This window comes from Phyllobates terribilis, unplaced genomic scaffold (genome assembly GCF_046119375.1).
Source record: "Phyllobates terribilis strain yellow unplaced genomic scaffold, ASM4611937v1 Scaffold_7__3_contigs__length_470593459, whole genome shotgun sequence".
Lineage (NCBI taxonomy): Eukaryota > Metazoa > Chordata > Amphibia > Anura > Dendrobatidae > Phyllobates > Phyllobates terribilis.
This window is the reverse complement of record NW_027362767.1, coordinates 84342375-84363527: the sequence shown is the minus strand read 5'-3', so window position 1 is coordinate 84363527 and position 21153 is coordinate 84342375. Positions and strand designations below refer to the sequence as shown.

The 21153-nt window shown below is 40.9% G+C and overlaps 1 protein-coding gene across 1 annotated transcript in view; it reads left to right on the top strand.

Moving 5' to 3' along the window:
- FNTB (farnesyltransferase, CAAX box, subunit beta) overlaps window positions 1-18442 on the top strand; it is a 38513-nt gene extending 20071 nt beyond the window's left edge. Inside the window, exons 3-12 of the mRNA XM_073638919.1 lie at window positions 1730-1802; window positions 4143-4234; window positions 7837-7983; window positions 8473-8556; window positions 10535-10621; window positions 11183-11312; window positions 12277-12409; window positions 14029-14140; window positions 16031-16145; window positions 18075-18442. Of these exons, the coding sequence (XP_073495020.1) occupies window positions 1730-1802; window positions 4143-4234; window positions 7837-7983; window positions 8473-8556; window positions 10535-10621; window positions 11183-11312; window positions 12277-12409; window positions 14029-14140; window positions 16031-16145; window positions 18075-18182 (1081 nt within the window). The 3' untranslated portion in view covers window positions 18183-18442. The remainder of the gene's footprint in view (window positions 1-1729; window positions 1803-4142; window positions 4235-7836; window positions 7984-8472; window positions 8557-10534; window positions 10622-11182; window positions 11313-12276; window positions 12410-14028; window positions 14141-16030; window positions 16146-18074) is intronic.
- The last annotated feature ends 2711 nt before the right edge of the window (window positions 18443-21153 follow it).

Sequence of the window (21153 nt, the reverse complement as noted above, 5' to 3'; positions counted from 1 at the left end):
AAAAAATGAAGGTACTTAGTGCACTAATTGGCCAATTCATATGAGCCCAACAGCCAGCGACCAGGTGTACCCCTTTGTGGGGACCCTAAACCTAACATGATGCTTCTCCTGGGCTTTCTCTTTTGATCAGCACAATTTGAGTATATTTAAATCTATAAATTAACAAGAGCATCTGAAATTTTATCTGCTATACAGCATGCTGCCTCCCAAAGCCCCACAGACTTGTTTTAAGTCTCTCGCATCGGCAATAGTTCACATATGATGTTGTGCAGCTTCCGTGTAGGCTTTCTGTTCTGAAATGATGGCTTGGGAAGATGCTGAGTAGTTCGATAATTCTAAGTTTCTATCTATAATATCCACTTGTTTAAAGAATTCCTTTTAAAGGGGTTTGCTCAAGATACATTTTTTTTTATCATCTATACACAGGATTAGTGTTAAATGTTTGATCACTGGGCGGCTCACCAGAGGGACCCGGTCCCAAGCCCTCCGTTCCCCCTTCAGTGCACAACGCATTCAGTTTTCAGTGTTGCGTCAATCTCTCATTGGACTGACAAATTCGGTTATTTGCATTGCTGTTTCCGTCAACCACTTAGATGTTGAATGTGGGAAGGGGGGCAATAAGAAGGAAGTGAGTTGCAAGAGGGTCACTTGTCCCAGGTCTTTCGTAGTGCCAGTGATCCTATTCAACAGTATTAGGGTATGTTCACACATGGCATTTTTGATGCATATTTTACACATCGTATTTGGTGTGTAAAATATGCAGCGTTTTCCAGTACCAGCAATTATCAATAAGATTTTTGAAAACTCATGGACACATGACAAAAAAAACATGCATAAACGCAACGTGTGAACATGCCCTTACTCTGTTATGGTGTGATATATCTGCATCTCTTATTTACAGGGACACTGTCACAATGCTGTTGTCTGACAACCTGGGACCAGAGGCTCCTACCCTGTCCCTAACAATAGGGGCGCCCTATCTATCCCTGTTCCCCAGGCTACTTCTAATGGTGAAGATGTTGGGGCCATGTACCTTGCTGTTCTCCTGAATCAGCCCTTATCTGTCGCCTCTCCCACCCAGGGAAGTGGGGAGGAATAGTGTATGTAAATACACAAACCAGACAAACAAGAGGGACGTACAGGGACAAATGAAAACACCAAACACACAAAATATGCCCTCACAGACAACAGAGGGAAAACACCAAAGGGAAGAAGAGGAAGGGACTATGCACACAACCAAAACTCCAAGCAATGGTCACAGAAAAACTATCCTTAAATGCCTCTACCGAACACCAACACCTCCACTCCACTTCTCACCATGCAGTACAAAACTTAACACTGGTAATCCCAGATAGCCAGAGCAGAGACTATATAGGAGAGGGGAGTGGCTGATACTGCTCAGCTGAGAACTTCCAAGAAGGAAGCTACAGAGACTCAAAGCTGAGCAGATACTCCTGCACTGCTGTAAGAAACTAGCACTATTTAATAAGCGGGAGAAGTGCTTCTATTCAATGCAGGAGTACGTGAACTCAGACGCTGCGGTCTCCTGACTCTTGTCTGTCATGGTAAACCCGTGACAAACACTACATAAATGGTGAATTGGTCACAATTGCTTTGTAGCTAAACAAATTTATCAAATAACTTTTTTAGAGCTGTGATTGCAACAGTTCACTGCGCCCCATGTCTGTGCCCATTTCTGTTATCTTACTTTTTTTTTTTTCTTTTTTAGACTTGTTCTAGAGAGAGAGCTCCATTCACACTACCTGCGAAAAGGCTTACAGCAGCTATCTGAATCATACGAGGTACGGACAACCTAATAAAGGTAACCAGTATAGGCTACCTCCAATGTAACCGGCCTTCTCTTCTGCAGCCAGAAATGGATATTTAATAGAGGGAGACATTGGGTAGTAATGTTATCAGCTTTGACACCAGAAGACTTGGAATCCACACCGCTTACTCTGCCAGCTCCATCAATTTGAAGAAAATCTGTCACTAGGTCTGTAATGCCCAATTAGAGCAACAGAGACCCTATTTCCATTAGTGTATCGCTTACTTGTTTTGCTTCTTTAGTTGTCAGCTAACCGCACTTTATCATCTGCAGCTCAACCTGCCAATAATCTGCCATATTTCTGCAGCTGGTCTTGTTCTCCCTAGACTTCTGGGGGTAGACAAGAACATTTGTAACACTGGTGGTAGCCATTCACAGATGGATAAAGGGGTCGTCGTCAACTGAATCTGCAATACCAGTCATGGCCTATGGACAGAAACATTTGGCTGTTTCAGTTGTGCCACCAATCGATGGTGGCAAACATAATGTGTATATTGACCCTTTATATTTGGAGTCATGTGGCAAACTTCTTTAAAGTCAAAACAAAATCTACTCCAAAAGCTCTCCTGTTTGCAGACCCATAGGAGACTGGTTGGCTGGGATCAGCTGTCTAAGGAGTAGTAAATTGCACTATATCTGGCCATTACATCATTTGAACCCTGCATTTGCATCAGTTTATCCCTCATGCATGGTCGATCTTTAATTTGCAATCCACTGGCTGCCGGGAGGCGTACTAGACTATATGCTATGATGTCTGCCATAGAACAAGAGGAATTCCTGCTCTTCATTCATTTTTTTTTTTTTTTTTTTAGCCACATGCAACAATAATATGGAGGCTATTATTCAGCAGAGATAGCCTATCTTATGTAAATCTGCTCTGGGCTGAAAAAAAAGACAATTTAGAAAGTTTACTGTGATCTCTCGGTCTTCCTCTGCCTGGTTCCTCTCCCTGCTCATCACTCCTTTCCACCCTCCCCTCTCCTTAGAGTGTAATATGCTGTGTTACATGACACCACAGGGAGCCTGCATTTCAGTTTTATCTAAGCAAGATGGACTTGAGCTGTTTTTTTTCAGATTGCATGACAAGTTAAAGGGGAAGGGGAAGAAGAGGCTGGTGAGTGGAGAAGGAAACGGATTTCTCTGAGAACTTAGAAAAGTTTCTTATGTTCGCCTGTACTATTGATTTATACAAAGTTTGGGAAAAGAACCGTTCCATTTTAAGCGCTCGTTGAAAAAGCGTCTCAACCAGCCAAAAAGTTTTCTACTTTGCACTGATGTTTAACAAAACTGTCTGCAAATGGATGTCCTTTCTTTTTGGTGAAGATTTTGATTTTATATCCGAAGTGATTTGGGAAGGATTTTTAAACCGTTAATATAGACTTTAAGAATTGCTACACTCCAATAGGTGGCACTGGAGACCCTGTCTTTTTAGTTTGTCAAGAGGCTAATTCCCAGGGAGCATTGCATGGACCAGCTGTACCAGCGTGATGGTCTCTTAAAGGGAATCTGTCAGCGGGTTTTTGCTATGTAATCTGAGGACGGCATGATGTAGGGTTTAAAATACTGAACTCAATGATGTGTCACATGTTGGGCTGTGTGGTGTTTACTTTAGACTTGAGCTTTAATCACCAAGTGATTATTACTTGGACTACAGCAGCATGTGGGCTCTAGTCCGACTCCACCCCCTCCTGTAATGAGCAGCTCACTGTCAATAAACAATGTACATACAGAGCCTGGTGTGGGCGGGGTTAGCTTTCTCAGCTCTGCTGCACTGCTAAATCTAAAACCTGTATCAGGACGGCTTCACCCACTAAACTAAGTGATGCATCATTTGATTCAGGATCTCTTGGCCTACATCATGCTGCTCTCATATAAGATAGCAAAAACTTGCTGACAGATTCCCTTTAAGGATGGTGTACCCCATAAACCTATTATGTAGCAAAGATTTATGCCCAAAATGCATCCGTTTGCTAATGCAAACAGAAGCTGAGGAACCTCACTTATGGTGATCATCTGGGTTCCGTTATGTGTCAGTTTTTAGAAGTGAAGAAAGAGTTCTGCATACTGCGCAATATGTTCTGTTTTAAAAACTGACACCAAACGGAAACCAGATGGAGGCCCATCATATTCATTTTGCATCACTTAGAATTCATTCTCAGACCAGGTCCATTTGCTACCTGTCTGATCCTTTAAAGTAAGCAGACAAATCGAGCTCCTAGATAGGTGTGACCAGAGCCTTACACGTAAATTGTCAGTTATGTATATGTGCAAGCCCAGCTCATTTACATCACCTTTTTTAATCTTCTCCTTGTAGTGCCTAGATGCCAGCCGGCCCTGGCTATGTTATTGGATTGTCCATAGTCTAAACTTATTAGATGAACCCATCCCCGAATCTGTAGCATCAAGGTGAGTGTTAGTTTTATTCTCCTAAACACAGGATCTGATTTATTCACGTTTCCTCTGGTTTTAGGGTCCTCTAGTTAAGTGTACGGCATTTTTATTACTGAAATGTATGATTCCTCTGACTGGAGCTGGAAGAGATCCAAAATGAGCCTATTTTCAGCCTGAGAAATTTATTTTAAGGTGTTGTCCAGGATTGGGGCTTAAATCGGCAGTCACCATATGTAATTGCAGACTTTTGAATCCTCACATGGGGCTGTCTGAATTCTCTGGGCAGGGGAGAACGAGTGACCACAAGTATGCTTTCTGACCTGATGCGTTCTGCCTCGCTCAATTAGCTCACATTGAGCTATGCCATGCACGTCTAGTCGGCATGTGACCGTATGTATGCAAATCGCAAACTTGCGGTCATGCATCCACCTGCTCTCTCCCGGCACTGTGAGGATTCACAAGTCTGCAGTCACATAGTAACTGCAGACGTGGAATCCCAAGCCTGGACAGCCCATTTGACAAATCTGCTACATGTGAATATACCCTTTTATATATAACGCTTAATTGATATTTCATACTGGATGTCTTTGGAAACAATCAGCAAGTTTGCTGTCTGTTAAAGAAGCACTCCTCCTCCCATCAAAGTTTTTATCCTCTTAATATATTGCAGTCACCACATTTATATAGCAATATAGCACTGTGTACTAACAATTGCTAATTTTGCCTTCTTTTCTCTGCTCTTTGTAGAAATAGGGAGTCTCTTGACCCTTCATTTATTATCTTCAACTCCAGCCCCAGCTGCTCGAGTCCCCCCCCCCATCCCACCTGCCATAGACTTTTGCAGTGACTTATGACTCATGCAGGAAAAATTGACCTCCTGTTTCTACATAGATCTAAGAAGGAATCAGCTAGCGGTTATTAATCATGTGATGTCATAGACCTAATGGAAAAGAGAAGAATTAGCTGGGTAGAAAGCCAAAATGAGCAATTGTAAGTGCACAGTGCTATATAATATGATGATTGCAATATGTTAAGAGGATACAAATTTTGGTGGGAGGAGGAGGAGTGCTTCTTTAAATCCATAACCTCTTATCCGCGCTCCAAAATACAATGGAATCATTTTTTTGTCAAACTGTGAATGCATCTCTAGGTTATAATAAAGACTGTCACTCTATCTGTGTATGATAAGTAATGTGATGTATTGACAAAGTGTCTCAACTACTTAAGTCTATATATAAACTGTTAAAGGGTAACTAAATTTGTTTTAGATTGAATTATTTATCAGTCTTTGCAAAGTTATAAATCTTTATAATAATACTCCCCATTACCATATCTTGCCTCATTTTTTTTTTTCCCCAAGAAAGTGCTGTTTCAACTGCCTTGTTCCTGCACCTAGGGGAGCTGTTTTGAACTGCCGATCTATCAAATACCCTTATCCTATATGAACTCCTCTGCTCCCCTCCCCCCATGCTCAGACAGGGTGATTGTTTGTAAATAGTGGTGGAGCATGGGGGAGGGGAGTTGAGAAGTTCACACCAGAGTATGGATATTTTCTAGACCTGCAGTTCAAAACAACTCCTCTAAGTGCAGGAGCAATGTAGTTGAAACAGCATTTTCAACACAGTGTTTGGGAAAAATGAGGCAAAATAAGGTAATGGAGCAGTTTTTGCTGTTTTTAGATGAATACAGTTTCAACTATAAATTTTAATGAGTTGCAATTTTGGTGGGTGGACACTGCTCTGACACCTCTCCTGCCTCTTGTCTCTGACAGGTCACTCCTGTTTCAGTGCAGGGAATAGGCAGAGAGGCAGGAGAGCTACAAGTACAATGTCCGCCCACTGCACTTGCAGCTTGTCAGGAAAATGTTCTTCCATATTTGCCTGACATAGATGTTCACCCCCCCTCCCTTACTCCCCTCACCACTTGTCAGCACCGCCCTGTCCCATTTTCCTCAGCACAAAAGCCCCAATTAGCACACGCCTGAGAAATGGCTTATGCAAACAATGCCAGCCAAGGAGTGTTATAACTTCGGTAGGAAGCAAGCATCTTGTCTCTGAAAGACGCAAGAGGTAATTAAAACGCTGGCTTGCACTAATTTGCGTGTAACCGTGAGGCTGCTTCCCGAGCCTCAAAGGGAGGCTGGAGACTGCAGCTATGTGATGTGTGGTCTCTAAATAAAGATAAAATCATAAGGGAAAAAATGGCGTAGTTTGCAAGCTTCTGCGATCAACGAGCGATGAGTTATTGCAGAAGTTAGCGGTTTTAATAAAAATGTACAGGCTGGAGACCGGCCCACATGATGTCACCACCAGGGGCATGTGGCCAGATCTCCCCTTAGGTATAAGAGAACCCATGGAGAAGACAGGAGCACTCATTGCCAGGGGGGAATAAGAATTATAAGCAACGGGTCCTGTTCAATAACGGCATAATCCAACTGGGGAGCCCCTCCTCCACCTATATTGAATCGTCTGTGATCGTATAGTGTAAGTTATCATCTTTTATCCTGTTCATTTTATGTAACTGCCTATGTATTTTAACGTCTCCTTTGTAACATCCTTGTATATATTTTTCCTAAACACTGCCTCCCTTTTGGATTAAATATAAAATTTAATAGTTCTGTAATCGTTCCCTTCCCCGAAGCCATATACACTACCAAAACGCAGGCGTCCGGCCAGGCTTGTATTATATTTCAAACTCGGCCGGTGGTGGCAGCGAATATTAATAATAATTGGGATATCGTGAGGCTGACAGTGACCGTACGGAGGGCGTTAAACACTGATTCCAGGCTTTGAAATCCCCGAGGTGTGACGCCATACGCTCACTGGTTGCTTGCCGATATCCACGTAGTGAGTAGTCTGGATCGCGTGCTCCGAACGAAAGACGGACAGCGTTACGGCAACGGTGAGATGTTGCGTGATCTCCCCTGTGTAGTCTCGCCTGTGTGTTGGAATTCATGACACAGCTCATTAGCATACATTTCAATTATGGATTTCTATAAAATGGCAAAACGGATTTGTACAAAAAAGGTAACAATTTACTGAGCATTAAAGCAACTTTACATACATGTTATTAGTTTGGGTTGTAAAATCCTGATGACAAATTCTCTTTAAGGTTTCATGTGGAGGATGTGAAGCTGTACAGATGCTCCCTGACTGCAGACACTAGAGCTTTCATATGCAAAGCTAAAGGAATAACAGTTCTCATAGCAACTTGTCCCTGAACTTTTTCTCGGCCTTGAATATCATGAAAAATTAGTTTTATACAAGATTCATAACTTGTTTCTTTTTATTTGCATCAAGGCATTTGTATAAAATGTCTTTTACAGCTATACACAATAATGTACAACGTATAAACCTGTAATCCTTCTGATTAGTACGCCTGGCACTACACCTTCATTTGACGCATGTATGACGTCCTCCCTGACCTGCTTATCAGAAGAGGTGCCGGGGACGGCGGCAGGAAGGAGGAGGCTTGCAGGACTCTACCGCTGCAGTCGCTGGACCACAGACCTGATTATCTTTTTGGTTAACTCTAGTGGTTTTCTCCTCACGGTCTTCATGCCACATAACCTTTATAAACCTCTGTCTACTAATTTATTTTTTTGTTTTGTGCCATAGTGTTTGCCAGTTTCTAACGCTGTGCCAGGCTCCTTCTGGAGGCTTTGGAGGTGGTCCCTGTCAGCAGCCTCATCTTGCTCCTACTTATGCAGCAGTCAATGCTCTCTGTACCATTGGGACTGAAGAAGCCTACGATGTCATTAATAGGTATGTCTTGCTATAATGTTGTTAAAGATATCATGCAAGTGACCCAATGATCTGCAGGAGTCGGGTCCAAACATTTGGGCAGGATGCTCCTGGCATTAACAACATTCACCCATAACCCCCCCCCCCCCAAGCTCAATTAATTTGCTATTTTGCCGCTTTAGGTAGGTTTCGCACATCTGTTTTACAGTCTTGAGTTCAGACCACAATGTACGTTTCTCCTGCCCCAAACTCCACAGCCTCAAAAGCATACTTGGCACTTTTGCATTTCAGGTCAGGAGACCCACGGCCGGTTCATACATCATTGTGTGTACTCGCACCCCAAATGACAGATGTGTGACCCGGCCTTACACTGTATGCCGCAAGGGGATGGAGGGTTATGGGAAAAAGCTGAGAATTCCTGGAGTCCACATGTATAGACCTGACTTAAGTTTTTTTTAGATTCTTTGCAATTTCTTTTCGATAACCATTTTTTTGTTGTTGTCATGACAGGGAAAAACTTTTGGAATTTTTGTACTCCTTAAAAAAAACAGATGGTTCATTCAACATGCACGTGGGTGGAGAAGTGGACGTCAGGTAAGATGTGATTCAGTGCCCTTTTTTTTACATATTCTTTTCATCTAAAATATGCAGAACAGTTATATTTTTTTCCCTTTAGAGTACTCAGGTCTTCTCATGCATAACTGCTTCCGGACACTCCATAGATTGTAAACTTACGGGCGATCCACATTGAACTCTGAAGTGACGTTCTGAAATGTCACTACATAGTAGAGCAGTTACACTTGATAGTCCAGCTGCAGGAGTGAGGAGCCAGCTGTCAGGCACAGCCAGACTCCCTATAGAGAAGTCAGAGATGGTTTATTACCTGATCTGCTTTCTCTGTCACTGTATACACCGTGCTGAAGAAGCACTGTGTATACAGTAATAGAAAATGCTAATGACGTTGCCTGCCCTGGACCCACCATCATGTAACCATTTTATATAAGGAGGGAGTAAAAGGTGCTAGGTCAGCTCTACTACGCAACCAAGATGGCTGCATTTCCTCTATAACTGGGGCTAATATATCGGCCCCGGTTACAGGGGATATCAGATTTAATAAAAATAAAAAAAGGTTGAAATGCATTCCAAAGGTGTTTTTATTACCTTATGGGGGGCACAGTATGTGACATGCATGGAAAATAAATACATTAAATAAAAAGTTGTCAATAACTTAAAATAAAACTACAGCCAATCCATATCGGTGTTACTAGCTCTGTCCCCATTGGGAAAATAAAAAAACCTCTTTCCGATATATATAAAAATAATTGTTACAGAAAAGGGAGCGCATTTTAAAGGGTATCGGTCAGCAGTTTTTGATATTTAAACAGAGAACAGCATGATGTACGGGCAGAGATCCTGATTCCAGGGATGTCACTTGCTCAACAGCTTGCTGTAGTTTCAATACAAGCAGTGTCTTTTATCAGCAGATTACCACTAGGACTAGGTGTTGCTTGCCAGGCACTCCAGCTACACTATGTACATTGTGCACTGTCAGCAAGCTGTCAATCAGTGGTGTGGGCGGGGTTATACACAGCTCAGCATTTAGAGCACTGCTAGATCTGCAGCGGAGAAAACAGGGATTCTATCAAGACTGCACCAAGCAGCCCAGTAAGTGATACATCACTGGAATTGGGCTCTCTGCCTCTACATCATGCTGCTCTCTGATTACAAAACAAAGCCTGCTGACACATTGCATTTAAGATGTATTTTAGTGGTCCTTTTGTTGTGATAAAAAAAGGTGTAAAACGCACACTTTTCTTCTGTTTTTCAAACTATCAGCAAAAAAAAAGAATTAAAATAAATTAAACCTCATGAAAAAAATACAAACATCTGAATATTTTTTCACCATTCAAGCGGTGATACAAGATGCTTGTCAAGACATCACACGCTAGCCGGTGGTGGTTGTAGCCAATACCCCTATATCGCGCACATGTATACGATAAGGGGAGCTGAGTAGTAGTGCTGCATGCATAGCTCTGCATACACGTGGCTTTGTCATCGACACTTATAACTCCATACAATGCTTATTAATTCATTGCAACTCCTAAAATGCTGTATTGGCTATACAACGTAAATGGATACATAAATCAGTAAGGCGGGCTCCATTGGACAAGTAGTGAGTAAATACCTTTTAATTGTCTATTGAAACAATTGCAGTTCTGCTTCCTAATCTGTGCAGCACTGCAGAATCTCAACCTGTATAATATACTTTATAAGTAGTAGTAAATTGATTCTCTCTGTATAGTTAACCCATTGGGACCCTGTATGCTGCCAGTACATGGTTCATTTACACAACTTTTCCATGTACTTAATTTTTTTTTTTTTTTTAAGTGCTAAAGTAGCCGATAAGAAATCAAGTGTTCTCTGTGGGATAAAATATGTATAAATTCATTATTTTATTTTATTTTTTTCTTATTGAAACATTTAATATTGATGGCTCATGGACCACTTCTTGCTTAGTAACATTGTATTAATGCCAACAATATGATCTGTTATTTTTTTTTTTTTCTTTTAGAAGTGCTTATTGTGCCGCCTCTGTAGCCTCCCTCACCAATATCGTCTCTCCCAAGCTGTTTGATGGCACCGCTGAATGGATTGCAAGGTTTGGAAACAACCTATGTAATAACCTGCATATTTTTTTTTTTTTTGCTAGATATAGATACAATATGTATATGACATTACTTATTACTTTATAGTTGTAGCACCTTAAAATAATCTCATAACTAGGTATGAGGGGACCTGTGGAAGTTCTGGTACCCTACCCAAACTTTATTCCAAAGTTCGGTTCGAGTCCCAGAACTGTACCCGAACTTGAACCAGAACCCAAAACCCATTGAAAACAATGAAGACCTGAAGTTTGGGTCTGGGTAAGGAAAAAAAAAATCTCACTCTGGAATCCCAAACATTGCAATAGACTTTTGGGGAAAGTTAGTGTTCGACATTTAGCACCAGAACACTAACCGTCCGGTAAGAACGCCAAACTTTAAAGTTCTTGTTCGCTCATCTCTAGTAATAATCGCGCAGGGAAATTATACATGAAGTAAATACGATTATAGTAATAGCAGACTTACAATCAGCTATTGCAATATATATTTTTTTTTTTCATTTAGGCTACCTTGTCTTTATATGTTTACTGGACGATTTGTGACTTTTCTTGCTGCAGATGCCAATTTTGGGAAGGTGGCATCGGTGGTGTCCCGGGAATGGAAGCACATGGAGGTTATACTTTCTGTGGTTTGGCTGCTCTGGTCATTTTGAAGAGAGTCCACTTATTGGATATGAAAAGTTTGTTGGTAAGTCTTGTCTTAGTTTCTAATGGACTTTTGAGTGTTGCAGGAAGCCGCAATATTTTTCTTAGCTGTGTTTTCATTGTACGAGTAAAACGGATCTATGGGTATGTGATCAATTTTTTTTTTCACGGACTCAGACTTGCATTGCCAATTTTGATCCAACCCTCAGATCAAAATATGGCATGTCTCCAATAATTACTGCGGACCTCTCGGTCTGATGAAAAGATCAGACCTGTGCACAGCCCCAGAGAATGTCATAGGTATGAGGGTCGGTCATGAAAATCACGGATAGCGCTCGTCCAACAAAATCAGATGCGTGAACGAGCCCAGCGGTTGGAACAGGTATTCCGAGTGAATATTGGTGTTTTTATTGGCATTTATTAGAATTACTCCTCTAGTAGATACTGGGTAATCTGGGTACCAATGATTCAAAAGGATTTGCCTGAGAAGAAAAAATTAAGCTATTTTTGTACCATAATTTTGTGAAAACCTACTGATTAGCATAAATGAAGAGCGGATTGGCTCGTTCATACTTACATTAATTTTAATGAAGCAATTAAATTAATGTAACATCATTGACATGAAAGCTGATTTGGGATCATTAGTCACTGTCCTAAAGGTTTGCTGCTCTGACCGGCATAGATCAGGGCATCGTTTTTAACAGCATTCATAAAGTATTCATGTAATATAATTGTACTGATTTGAGGGGCCGGTGCTGTGATCATTCACTCCACATAGAGACTTGTTGGCATTTATAGGTTCTGTGTGTAACTTGAGTAATAGAACTAACCTCGGGCCATCTGTGCTCGATTATATAACCTGCAATTATGCTTTATATCATGGATCTTAGTGATAATGCATTTATAAGGCTGATGCATTATTTAGCGAGTACATGATATATTGAAACAAAATACCAAAAATGGAAGATTTAGTAAAATCACAAAAATTACCTTTCTTTTATGTTTAGCGATGGGTCGCATTCAGACAAATGAGATTTGAAGGTGGATTCCAAGGCCGCTGCAACAAGCTGGTGGACGGCTGCTACTCCTTTTGGCAAGCTGGCCTAATGCCTCTCATCCATAGGACATTACATGCTGAAGGTAAGGACACATTATAACATTTCCATTCTAGAGAAACCCATATATTTACAGGTTCTATAGGTGTTGGGATCCACTTTTTTTTTTCTTTTTAAAGTCCTTAGTTGGCAAATATGCTAAAGCAGACAGCCCCCTTTCCCTGGCATCTTTTTGATGGGGAGGTACCGGATTATAAGACACACTCTAAATTTTGGGGAGTATAGGAAATCTATATATATTATAATATTTTGTAAACCGGTGCGTGTTATAATCAGCTTACCTGGGGGGCTGAGGCTTTGGTGGAGTGGGGTACTTTGAGGGGTGCACTTTTTTTTTTTTTTTTTTTTTAAATGGTGTCTTTTATTTCTGAGTTTTCTGATCTATAAAACCTTCAAAGTCCCTTTAAGGCTGGGGTCACAGGGCCGTCGATTCTCTCATGTGAGAGAATCGGGACAATTATGCTAATGACACACTGCTCAAACGCTGTCAGAATTTGATCTGAGTATCATCCTAGGCTATGTTCACATGTTGCTGTTTTTTATGCAAATTAAAAGCTGCGTTTTACAGTACCAGCAAAAGCTGCCAGATTTCAAGAATCTCATGCACACACATTGGTTTTTTTCCCTGACTGAATTGGAAAACTGCATTTTTGAAAGCTGCAGCGTGTCACTTCTTTTAGCATTTTTGCATCAGTTTTTCACCCATAGAAAGCAATGGGTAAGTGCAAAAACGCAGGTATCAGGTTTTGGTGCAGAAAACTTAGGAACAGGCACTAAACTGTATCAGCATGCACAAGAGACAAATGTACCAAAAAACACAGCAAAACCTGCTTTTTGTAAGCAGCTTCTTTATTGCCAAGAGAGCAGGTTTTGCCTGCAGCAAAAATTCAACGTATGAACATAGCCTTAATGCGAGCCTGTTCTCGCGCATGAGAGAATCGCAGCACAGGTGCGGAGAAGATGGAGAACTTAATTTCTCCATTGTCTGAGTCTTCGGATGTTCTGAAAGGAGAGTGAACTCCATCATGTCCATTTACTGCAAAATGATCATACCTTTTTAGTCCAGCTGTAAGACTGGATGTAATTTCCTTACATATCAGACTGTTTTATCTGTGCACCTGCTACTGATTTACCTACTTTTCTTATCCAGCCATCATGTCCTATGACAATTTTGCAGTAATGTGAAGTAAAAAGGATCCCGGTACGGCCTGTACCTCCTAACTTCTCTCCCTCCAGATTCACTGATATAGAACGTCACTGGCATGCCTGGTTCTTCATTTTGTTGATCAGCTTATTGCTGTGTTATTTTCAAAGCTTGAACTTACTTTTTGGGTGAGGAAAGTTTAATAAGCTGGACCTTTACCCTCATAGGATCTGTTTAATGGCCTGGGCCTTTACCCTCATAGGATCTGTTTAATGGCCTGGGCCTTTACCCTCATAGGATCTGTTTAATGGCCTGAGCCTTTACCCTCATAGGATCTGTGATCTGTTATTGAATAAAACATGCTTAGTTCCTACGACGACTTTTCAGTCTTGAAGGTTAATGTTACAAAGCCTAAGGTTACAAAGGGAATGCTATTTACTGACCGGAGAGAAGCGGGTACACATACATTTTGTCTAACACCGCATATAATTATCTTGCAGGGGATCCTGCTCTCAGCCTCACTAACTGGATGTTTGACCAGAAAGCTCTACAAGAATACATCCTGCTGTGCTGTCAGTGTCCTACTGGGGGCTTACTGGATAAACCTGGCAAGTAAGTGCTGCTTGTACCAAGGGTCAATACTTTTTTTTTTTTTTTTTTTTTCTTGATGATCGATATTTAAAGGGGGGTTTTAAAGTTTCATACTCCCCTCCTTCCGGTTTCCTGTCCTGCTGAAGACTGACAGTTTGGATCATCAGCATGGTTGCAGAGCTTGTGCAGTCTCTGATCTTGTCAGATTGTGCAGTCTGGATAGCTTTAGATCAGTCTGTACAAGCTCTATTAAAAAGAGCGTATAAGCACCATGCATGCTCGATCACGCTGCTAGACTGCAGTAGTGGTGGCGGGGTTACTTAGACAATGAGCATTAATTAATTAAAAAATCCCTTCATTTCTTGAGTACAGAGAGGATTTTTAATAAGATTACATTTCCAAAGTTGCTTGTTTTTACAAGCACACTGAAATTTTAACCATTATCTTTGTTGCGGCAACCCCTTTGATATTCGTTTATTATGCTGTCCTATGTAAGGCCTGAATATTACAGGCATAATAAAAAATGTTTTACAGAGTGTCTGTCAGCACAAAGGCAATATTTGATGAGAACAGTCCACCCACCCATCTCTACTGTGATTGACAAGCTGCCTACCTAGGAGCATGTCCGTAATTCCTCCTTTGGGTTCGAGAGGCGGGACCCACATTTAATGGGCACTTAGGACATCTACTTCTGGTTTGCCATAAATATCCAAGATGGGGCAATCCAATTGAAGCCTCTCAGCCCAACTAACAGTATTAGCTAAGCATATAGCACCTATAAAATCTGGCTCCGTTCTGAGGTTTAATAAAATCTGGCTCAGTGGTTAGCACTGTTGGTTTGCAGCGCTGGGACTCTGGGTTAAAATCCCACTAAGGACAACATCTGCAAGGAGTTTGTATGTTCTCTCCGGTTTCCTCTCGCTCTCCAAAGACCTATTGATAGGGAATGTAGATTGTGAGTCCCAACGGGGACAGTGATGATTATGTCTGTGGGATTAATGGTGCTATATAAGTAAAGTCAATTAAATATACTAATTAATGTTTATGGTGCACCTTTGGTGTAGCCAAAGACTCCATGCACCCTTGCTTCAAGAGATTTTCATGCCCCTTCTTTCCTCACTGGTGATTGCATAGATAAGCCGGTGTTGTCAGACATCGACAGCACTGCCTTGCCTGGGGCAAGCAATCACTTGCAAAACCAATGGGAAAAACAGAGTACGGAGTCTCTGGGTGTACCGAGCACCTAATTAACATATTTGATTAAACTTCTAATTGCTAACTCCGTTCTGAAGAAACTGAACATTAAAGTTGTGTTTTTTGTTTTTTATTATAATTTCCTTTTTTTTTTTTTGTTAGGAGCCATATCTTCCCCGAAGCTATGTGCTTAGGTTACTGTCAGGTTAGGCTGACTCCTTTTTAAAGGGAATCTGTTAGCAGGTTTTTGCTAGGGAATCTGAGAGCAGCATGTAGGGGCAGAGATCAAGATTCTAGCCATGTGTCACTTACTGGGCTGCTTGGTGCAGTTTTGATAGAATCCCTCTTTCTCTACTGTAGATGTGGCAGTGCTCAGAATGCTGAGCTGTGTAACCCCACCCACACCTCTGATTGGCAGCTATCTGTGTACACTGTCAGCAAACTGCCAATCAGAGGTGGAGGCGGGGCTACACAGATTAGCCTGACTGGCCTGCACATGAGACCTAGTCCTGCTGTGATAATCTCCTGCTGGAGAATCAGTGTTTTATTAAAACAGTAAGTGATACATGTACAGGCAGAGAGCCTAATTCTGGCAATCATGCTGCTCTCCGATTAAATGGCAAAAATCTGCTGACAGATTCCCTTTAAATACTGTACAACTTGATCTGTATAAACTCACTTTCAACGGCAACTAATTTTTTCGTTTCATATTTGTAGATCAAGAGACTTTTATCACACGTGTTACTGTCTGAGTGGACTCTCCATAGCACAGCATTTTGGTAGTGGGGAAATGCTCCATGAAAATATTCTAGGAATACCAGAGAACTCTTTGGTAAGTAGAACTTGGATGATCGTTAGAATAGTTGTAATGAAGAGATTTAATATCCTATCCTTTCTGTTCAAAACACACAAGCTCTTTGGATAAGGATTAGCTTTAAACATTTGTGTTTTTAAATGAGGTAATAACCAAACTAAAGCTGTCGTCTGCCTATCCAAGCGCCCCTGTGTTCTGTACAGGAGAGCCGCTGCCCAGGGAATAAATGGAATGGCCATATGAAATCCCAACAGGCGAGATCATACTTTCTGGAAAGTTGGTTTTGGCCAATTTTAGTCTGTGAATGGCGCCTTTAGGGATTATTGGCATGAACTGGCAACAAAAGTGCATCCAGCAGCACGGTAAACAGACGCTTTCTCTAATGGTGGCAGATCCACAGCACATCACAGTAATAGAATTGTGGCTGACACTTTAGCACATTTCATCCAGTTCTGTGGCTCATTGATATACTTTAAATCCAGCGCATGTGACTTTTTGCCACAAATTCCTTCTTCTATTTGAGAAAATCCAGATAATGTGGTGCATTTGTGATTAGTTGGTTGGATGGTGGTTAGATACCTTTGCCACTTATTCTTACACATGCAAATTTTGTCAAAATTGCCTTGCAGTTTCTTCTTATACATGTAGCTTATCAATAACTTAACAGCACCTTCTCCTCAATGATGACACTGTTATATTCTTATTTTGTTCCCATTAGAAAAATGGGCTAACACAAAAAAAAACCCTTTGTCTATTTATCTTAAAAGTTAATCTTTAATAGTCATGCTTGACACATATAACATACAACAAGTGCCCATAAAAAGTGACCTAGTGCAGGTAGAACTGTTCATTTATCATGATTATTTTTGTGATTATTTTTTCTTTTTACACACCTTATTGCTGACGACGATAGTCTTCCACTACTGGATATATAATTTTATAGGTGTGAACTTGGACAAAAACAGCCTATACACAACCAGTCACTAAACTTAAAAATAGCAGGAGAAGGTTGTTGTAGATGGGGCTTATGAATGCATATCTATTATTTCCCAAGCTACATCAATATATCACATATATAAGGAAGGGGGTGGAATGACACAGTGTAGCTCTCTGCAGGATGATCTTCTCCTGATGAACCATCAAACAACGGGGAAACGCGTCGAGGAGTTTGGAGGAATGATGGGGGCAACCTGAATACTTGTATAAGTCCTATTTTTTGATCATGTCATTATCATGAAAAAGTATTTGGAATGGAGTATCAGTTTACTACATAAATGCAAATTGTGAGTGAGATTAGCATTGCTAACTATAGGAATATTATACTGGAATATGTGAATATATTTGATTAAGGACTACTGGTATAAGGCTGCACCCTTGATATATATATATATGTGATATATTGATGTAGCTTGGGAAATAATAGATATGCATTCATAAGCCCCATCTACAACAACCTTCTCCTGCTATTTTTAAGTTTAGTGACTGGTTGTGTATAGGCTGTTTTTGTCCAAGTTCACACCTATAAAATTCTATATCCAGTAGTGGAAGACTATCGTCGTCAGCAATAAGGTGTGTAAAAAGAAAAAATAATCACAAAAATAATCATGATAAATGAACAGTTCTACCTGCACTAGGTCACTTTTTATGGGCACTTGTTGTATGTTATATGTGTCAAGTATGACTATTAAAGATTAACTTTTAAGATAAATAGACAAAGGGGTTTTTTTTGTGTTAGCCGGTATAATTATTCCCTTTTTATATGGAATCAAGACTGTGATCTCCATTAGAAAAATGGCAGAATGTTTTTGTGCCGTCTAATAAGAAATCGCAGCAACAGTCTGATAGATAATGTATATCTGTATACTCTTCTCATTTATGTATTATGTGTTTTTCTGTAGAATTCCTCTTTACCGTATGGTAATCCTCCCTTTTTTATTTCTTTAACAGAAACCTACGCATCCGGTGTACAACATTGCTCCTGATAAGGTGGGCCGGGCGGTCATGCATTTTATGCGGAAAGAGATCCCAGATGTGAAAGATTTCAAGACTAACTAGAATAACTAAACTATTGACGGACATACCGCCTAGTCCAGTCCTTTGCCATACGCTGCTGTAGATGCTTTAAGATGCAATCTGGAGGAAGCCATCGTCTATCCTATAAGGTCTGAGCGGCTTTTAATGGCATACGGAGGCATTTTACCTGCATCGCCTGCAGCGGAACAGTCATTTGATGGAGAAGTGAGCACATGGTAAATCTTACAAGAGACCATTTTTTTTTCTATTAATCTGTATTAAACTTTAGCCATTCTAAATCACCAAGTTTCTGCCCTTTTGACTACGTCTGCAATGAATGGTGGAGATTGCAGAACTTTTATCTTCACAACAGTGTTACCATACTAAAAAAAAACACAAGTACGCTATATAAAAGTAGCAATACTGATAATGACAAGATATGAGTATCTACATATTACATCGGTGGGAGCAACATTTCCTGCTTGTTATGATCCTCCCATTGTACCTTATGTACCCCCACATGCACTGAGGAAACTGGGCGCGAGTGCAATTGCATGCTCTTCTTGTGCTGCCAGTGCCTATGAATCTTAAAGGGGTTTGTCCATGTTTGGGGGCCATTTTTTTTCTTGCTTAAATGGATGTAATTGGGGTTAAAATCAATTTTTGCAATTTGGTTTTCATTAAAAAATTTTGCACCATTTGCCTTCTATAGTCTCTGTATTAGGCTACATTTACATGTTCTGCATTTTTCACCCGCTCCTGGTTTTGAAGTGGTGACGCGTTTCTATTATACTTTTCCTCTGATTGACGCACTCTTGATTTTAGCTCACGAATACTGACCAAATGTGACGTGGCCTTACATTGTCTATTTCTGGCTACATGTAGAATGGGGTAACTGGCTCAGCCAAATTTATCTTTTTTGTCAGATGTGTTTGGGGACATGATTTGTGGCACTTACTATTATACAGTCATGGTCAAAAGTGTTGGAGTCCTTGAAATTGTTCCAGAAAACGAAGTGTTTCTCCCAGCAACACATTGCAAGTACACATTTTGTTATACACATGTTATTTCCTTTGTAGTTGAACAACACAAAAAAATGGAGAAAAAGGCAAATTGGACATAATTTCACACATCCCCAAAAAAGGTCCAGACGAAATTGTTGGCACTCTCACAACTTAATATTTGGTTGCACACCCTTTGGAATAAATAACTGCAATCAATTGCTTCCTATAACAATCAACAAGCTTCTTACACCTCTCAGCTGGAATTTTGGACCACTCTTCTTTTGCAAACTGCTCCAGGTCTCTCATATTTGAAGCCGCCTTCTCCCAACAGCAATTTTAAGATCTGTCTACAGGTGTTCAATGGTGTTTAGATCCGGACTCATTGCTACCACTTCAGAACTCTCCAGCCCCTTGTTTCCATCCATTTCTGGGTGCTTCTTATAGTATGTTTGGGGTAATTGTTCTGCTGGAAGTCTCATGACCTAGGACGCAAACTCCGCATTCTGACACTAGGCACTACATTGAGACCCAAACTCCTTTGGTAATCTTCAGATTCCATGATACCTTGCACACAGTCAAGGCACCCAGTGCCAGAGGCAGCAAAATAACCCCAAAACATCTTTGATCCTTCACCATGTTTGACTGTAGGTAAGGTGTTCGTTTCTCCTTCTGTTTTCAGTAAACTGTAGAATTATGTGCTTTACCAAAAACCTCTATCTCTGTCTCCTGTGTCCACAAGATGCTTTCCCGGAAGGATTTTGGCTCTCGTACATTTTGGCAAACTGTAGTCTAGCTTTGTTTCTGTGTCAGCAGTGGGGTCCTCCTGGGTCTCCTGCCCCATAGGGCTTCATTTCATTCAAAGTCTATGGATAGTTTGCACTGACACTGATGCACCCTGAGCTTGCAGGACAGCTTGAATTTCTTTGGAACTTGTTTGGGGCTGCTTATACACCATCTGGACTATCCTGCCTTGGGACCTTTCATCTGCCGTCCACGTTCAGGGCGGTAAGCTACAGTGCCATGGGTTGTAAACTTGTTGATTATGTTGCGCACTGTGGACAAAAGAACATAAAGATCTCTGGAGATGAACTTGTAACCTTGAGATTGTCTGAGGACTTGAGAAACAAAATTGTTGGAAAGTAACAGTCCTCTTTCTGTTCTCCAAGCTTAGTGTGGCGCACAGTCACACAATGCAAACATTAAGGCAACTTCTCCCCTTTTTAACTGGTTTCAGGTGTGACTCTCATATTGCCCACACCTGTTACTTGGCACAAGTGAGTTTGAACGAGCATCACATGCTTGAAACAAAGTTGTTTGGAAAGGTGCCAACAACTTTGTCCAGCCCATTTTTTGGGGGGTTTTCTGTGAAATTATGTCCAATTTGCCTTTTTTTGTGTTCTAATACACACAAAGGAAATCAACATTAGTGTATAGCAAAACATGTGTAATTGCAATAATTTTCTTGGAGAAATGCTTCCATTTTCTGGAACAATTTCAAGGGTGCCAACATGACTGTATAGATATGACAGGTTTTCCTACTCTGGTTAGTGCAGCTTTCCTCACAGATTGCACGGCTCTCCTGTCCGTACAATGGCCGCTTGTGGAGGAGCAGTGACCAGACCTGTCCATCAGTCTCCCCCAATAGAAAAGCAGTTCATGTGAGGTTTTCTATTGGAGGAGACTGATGGACAGGTCTGGTCACTGCTCCTCCACCATTATATGGACAGGAGAGCTGGGCAGCACGAACAAGCAGGAGGAGAACCTGTCATACCTCTATGTGCGCTACAAAATCATGTCCCCACATCTGATAAAGTAGAGATAATGTGGCGGACCCCAGTAATACAGTATAATAAAGCGGCTATAGGAGGCAAACTGTAACATTATTAATGAAACCCAATTGCAAAAACCATTTTTAACCCCAAATGCACTGATTTTAAATAAAAAAATACTTTTACAAAGGTGGACGTCTGCTTTCAAGGCACTATGGACAGCACAGCAGCTGAAAGCTC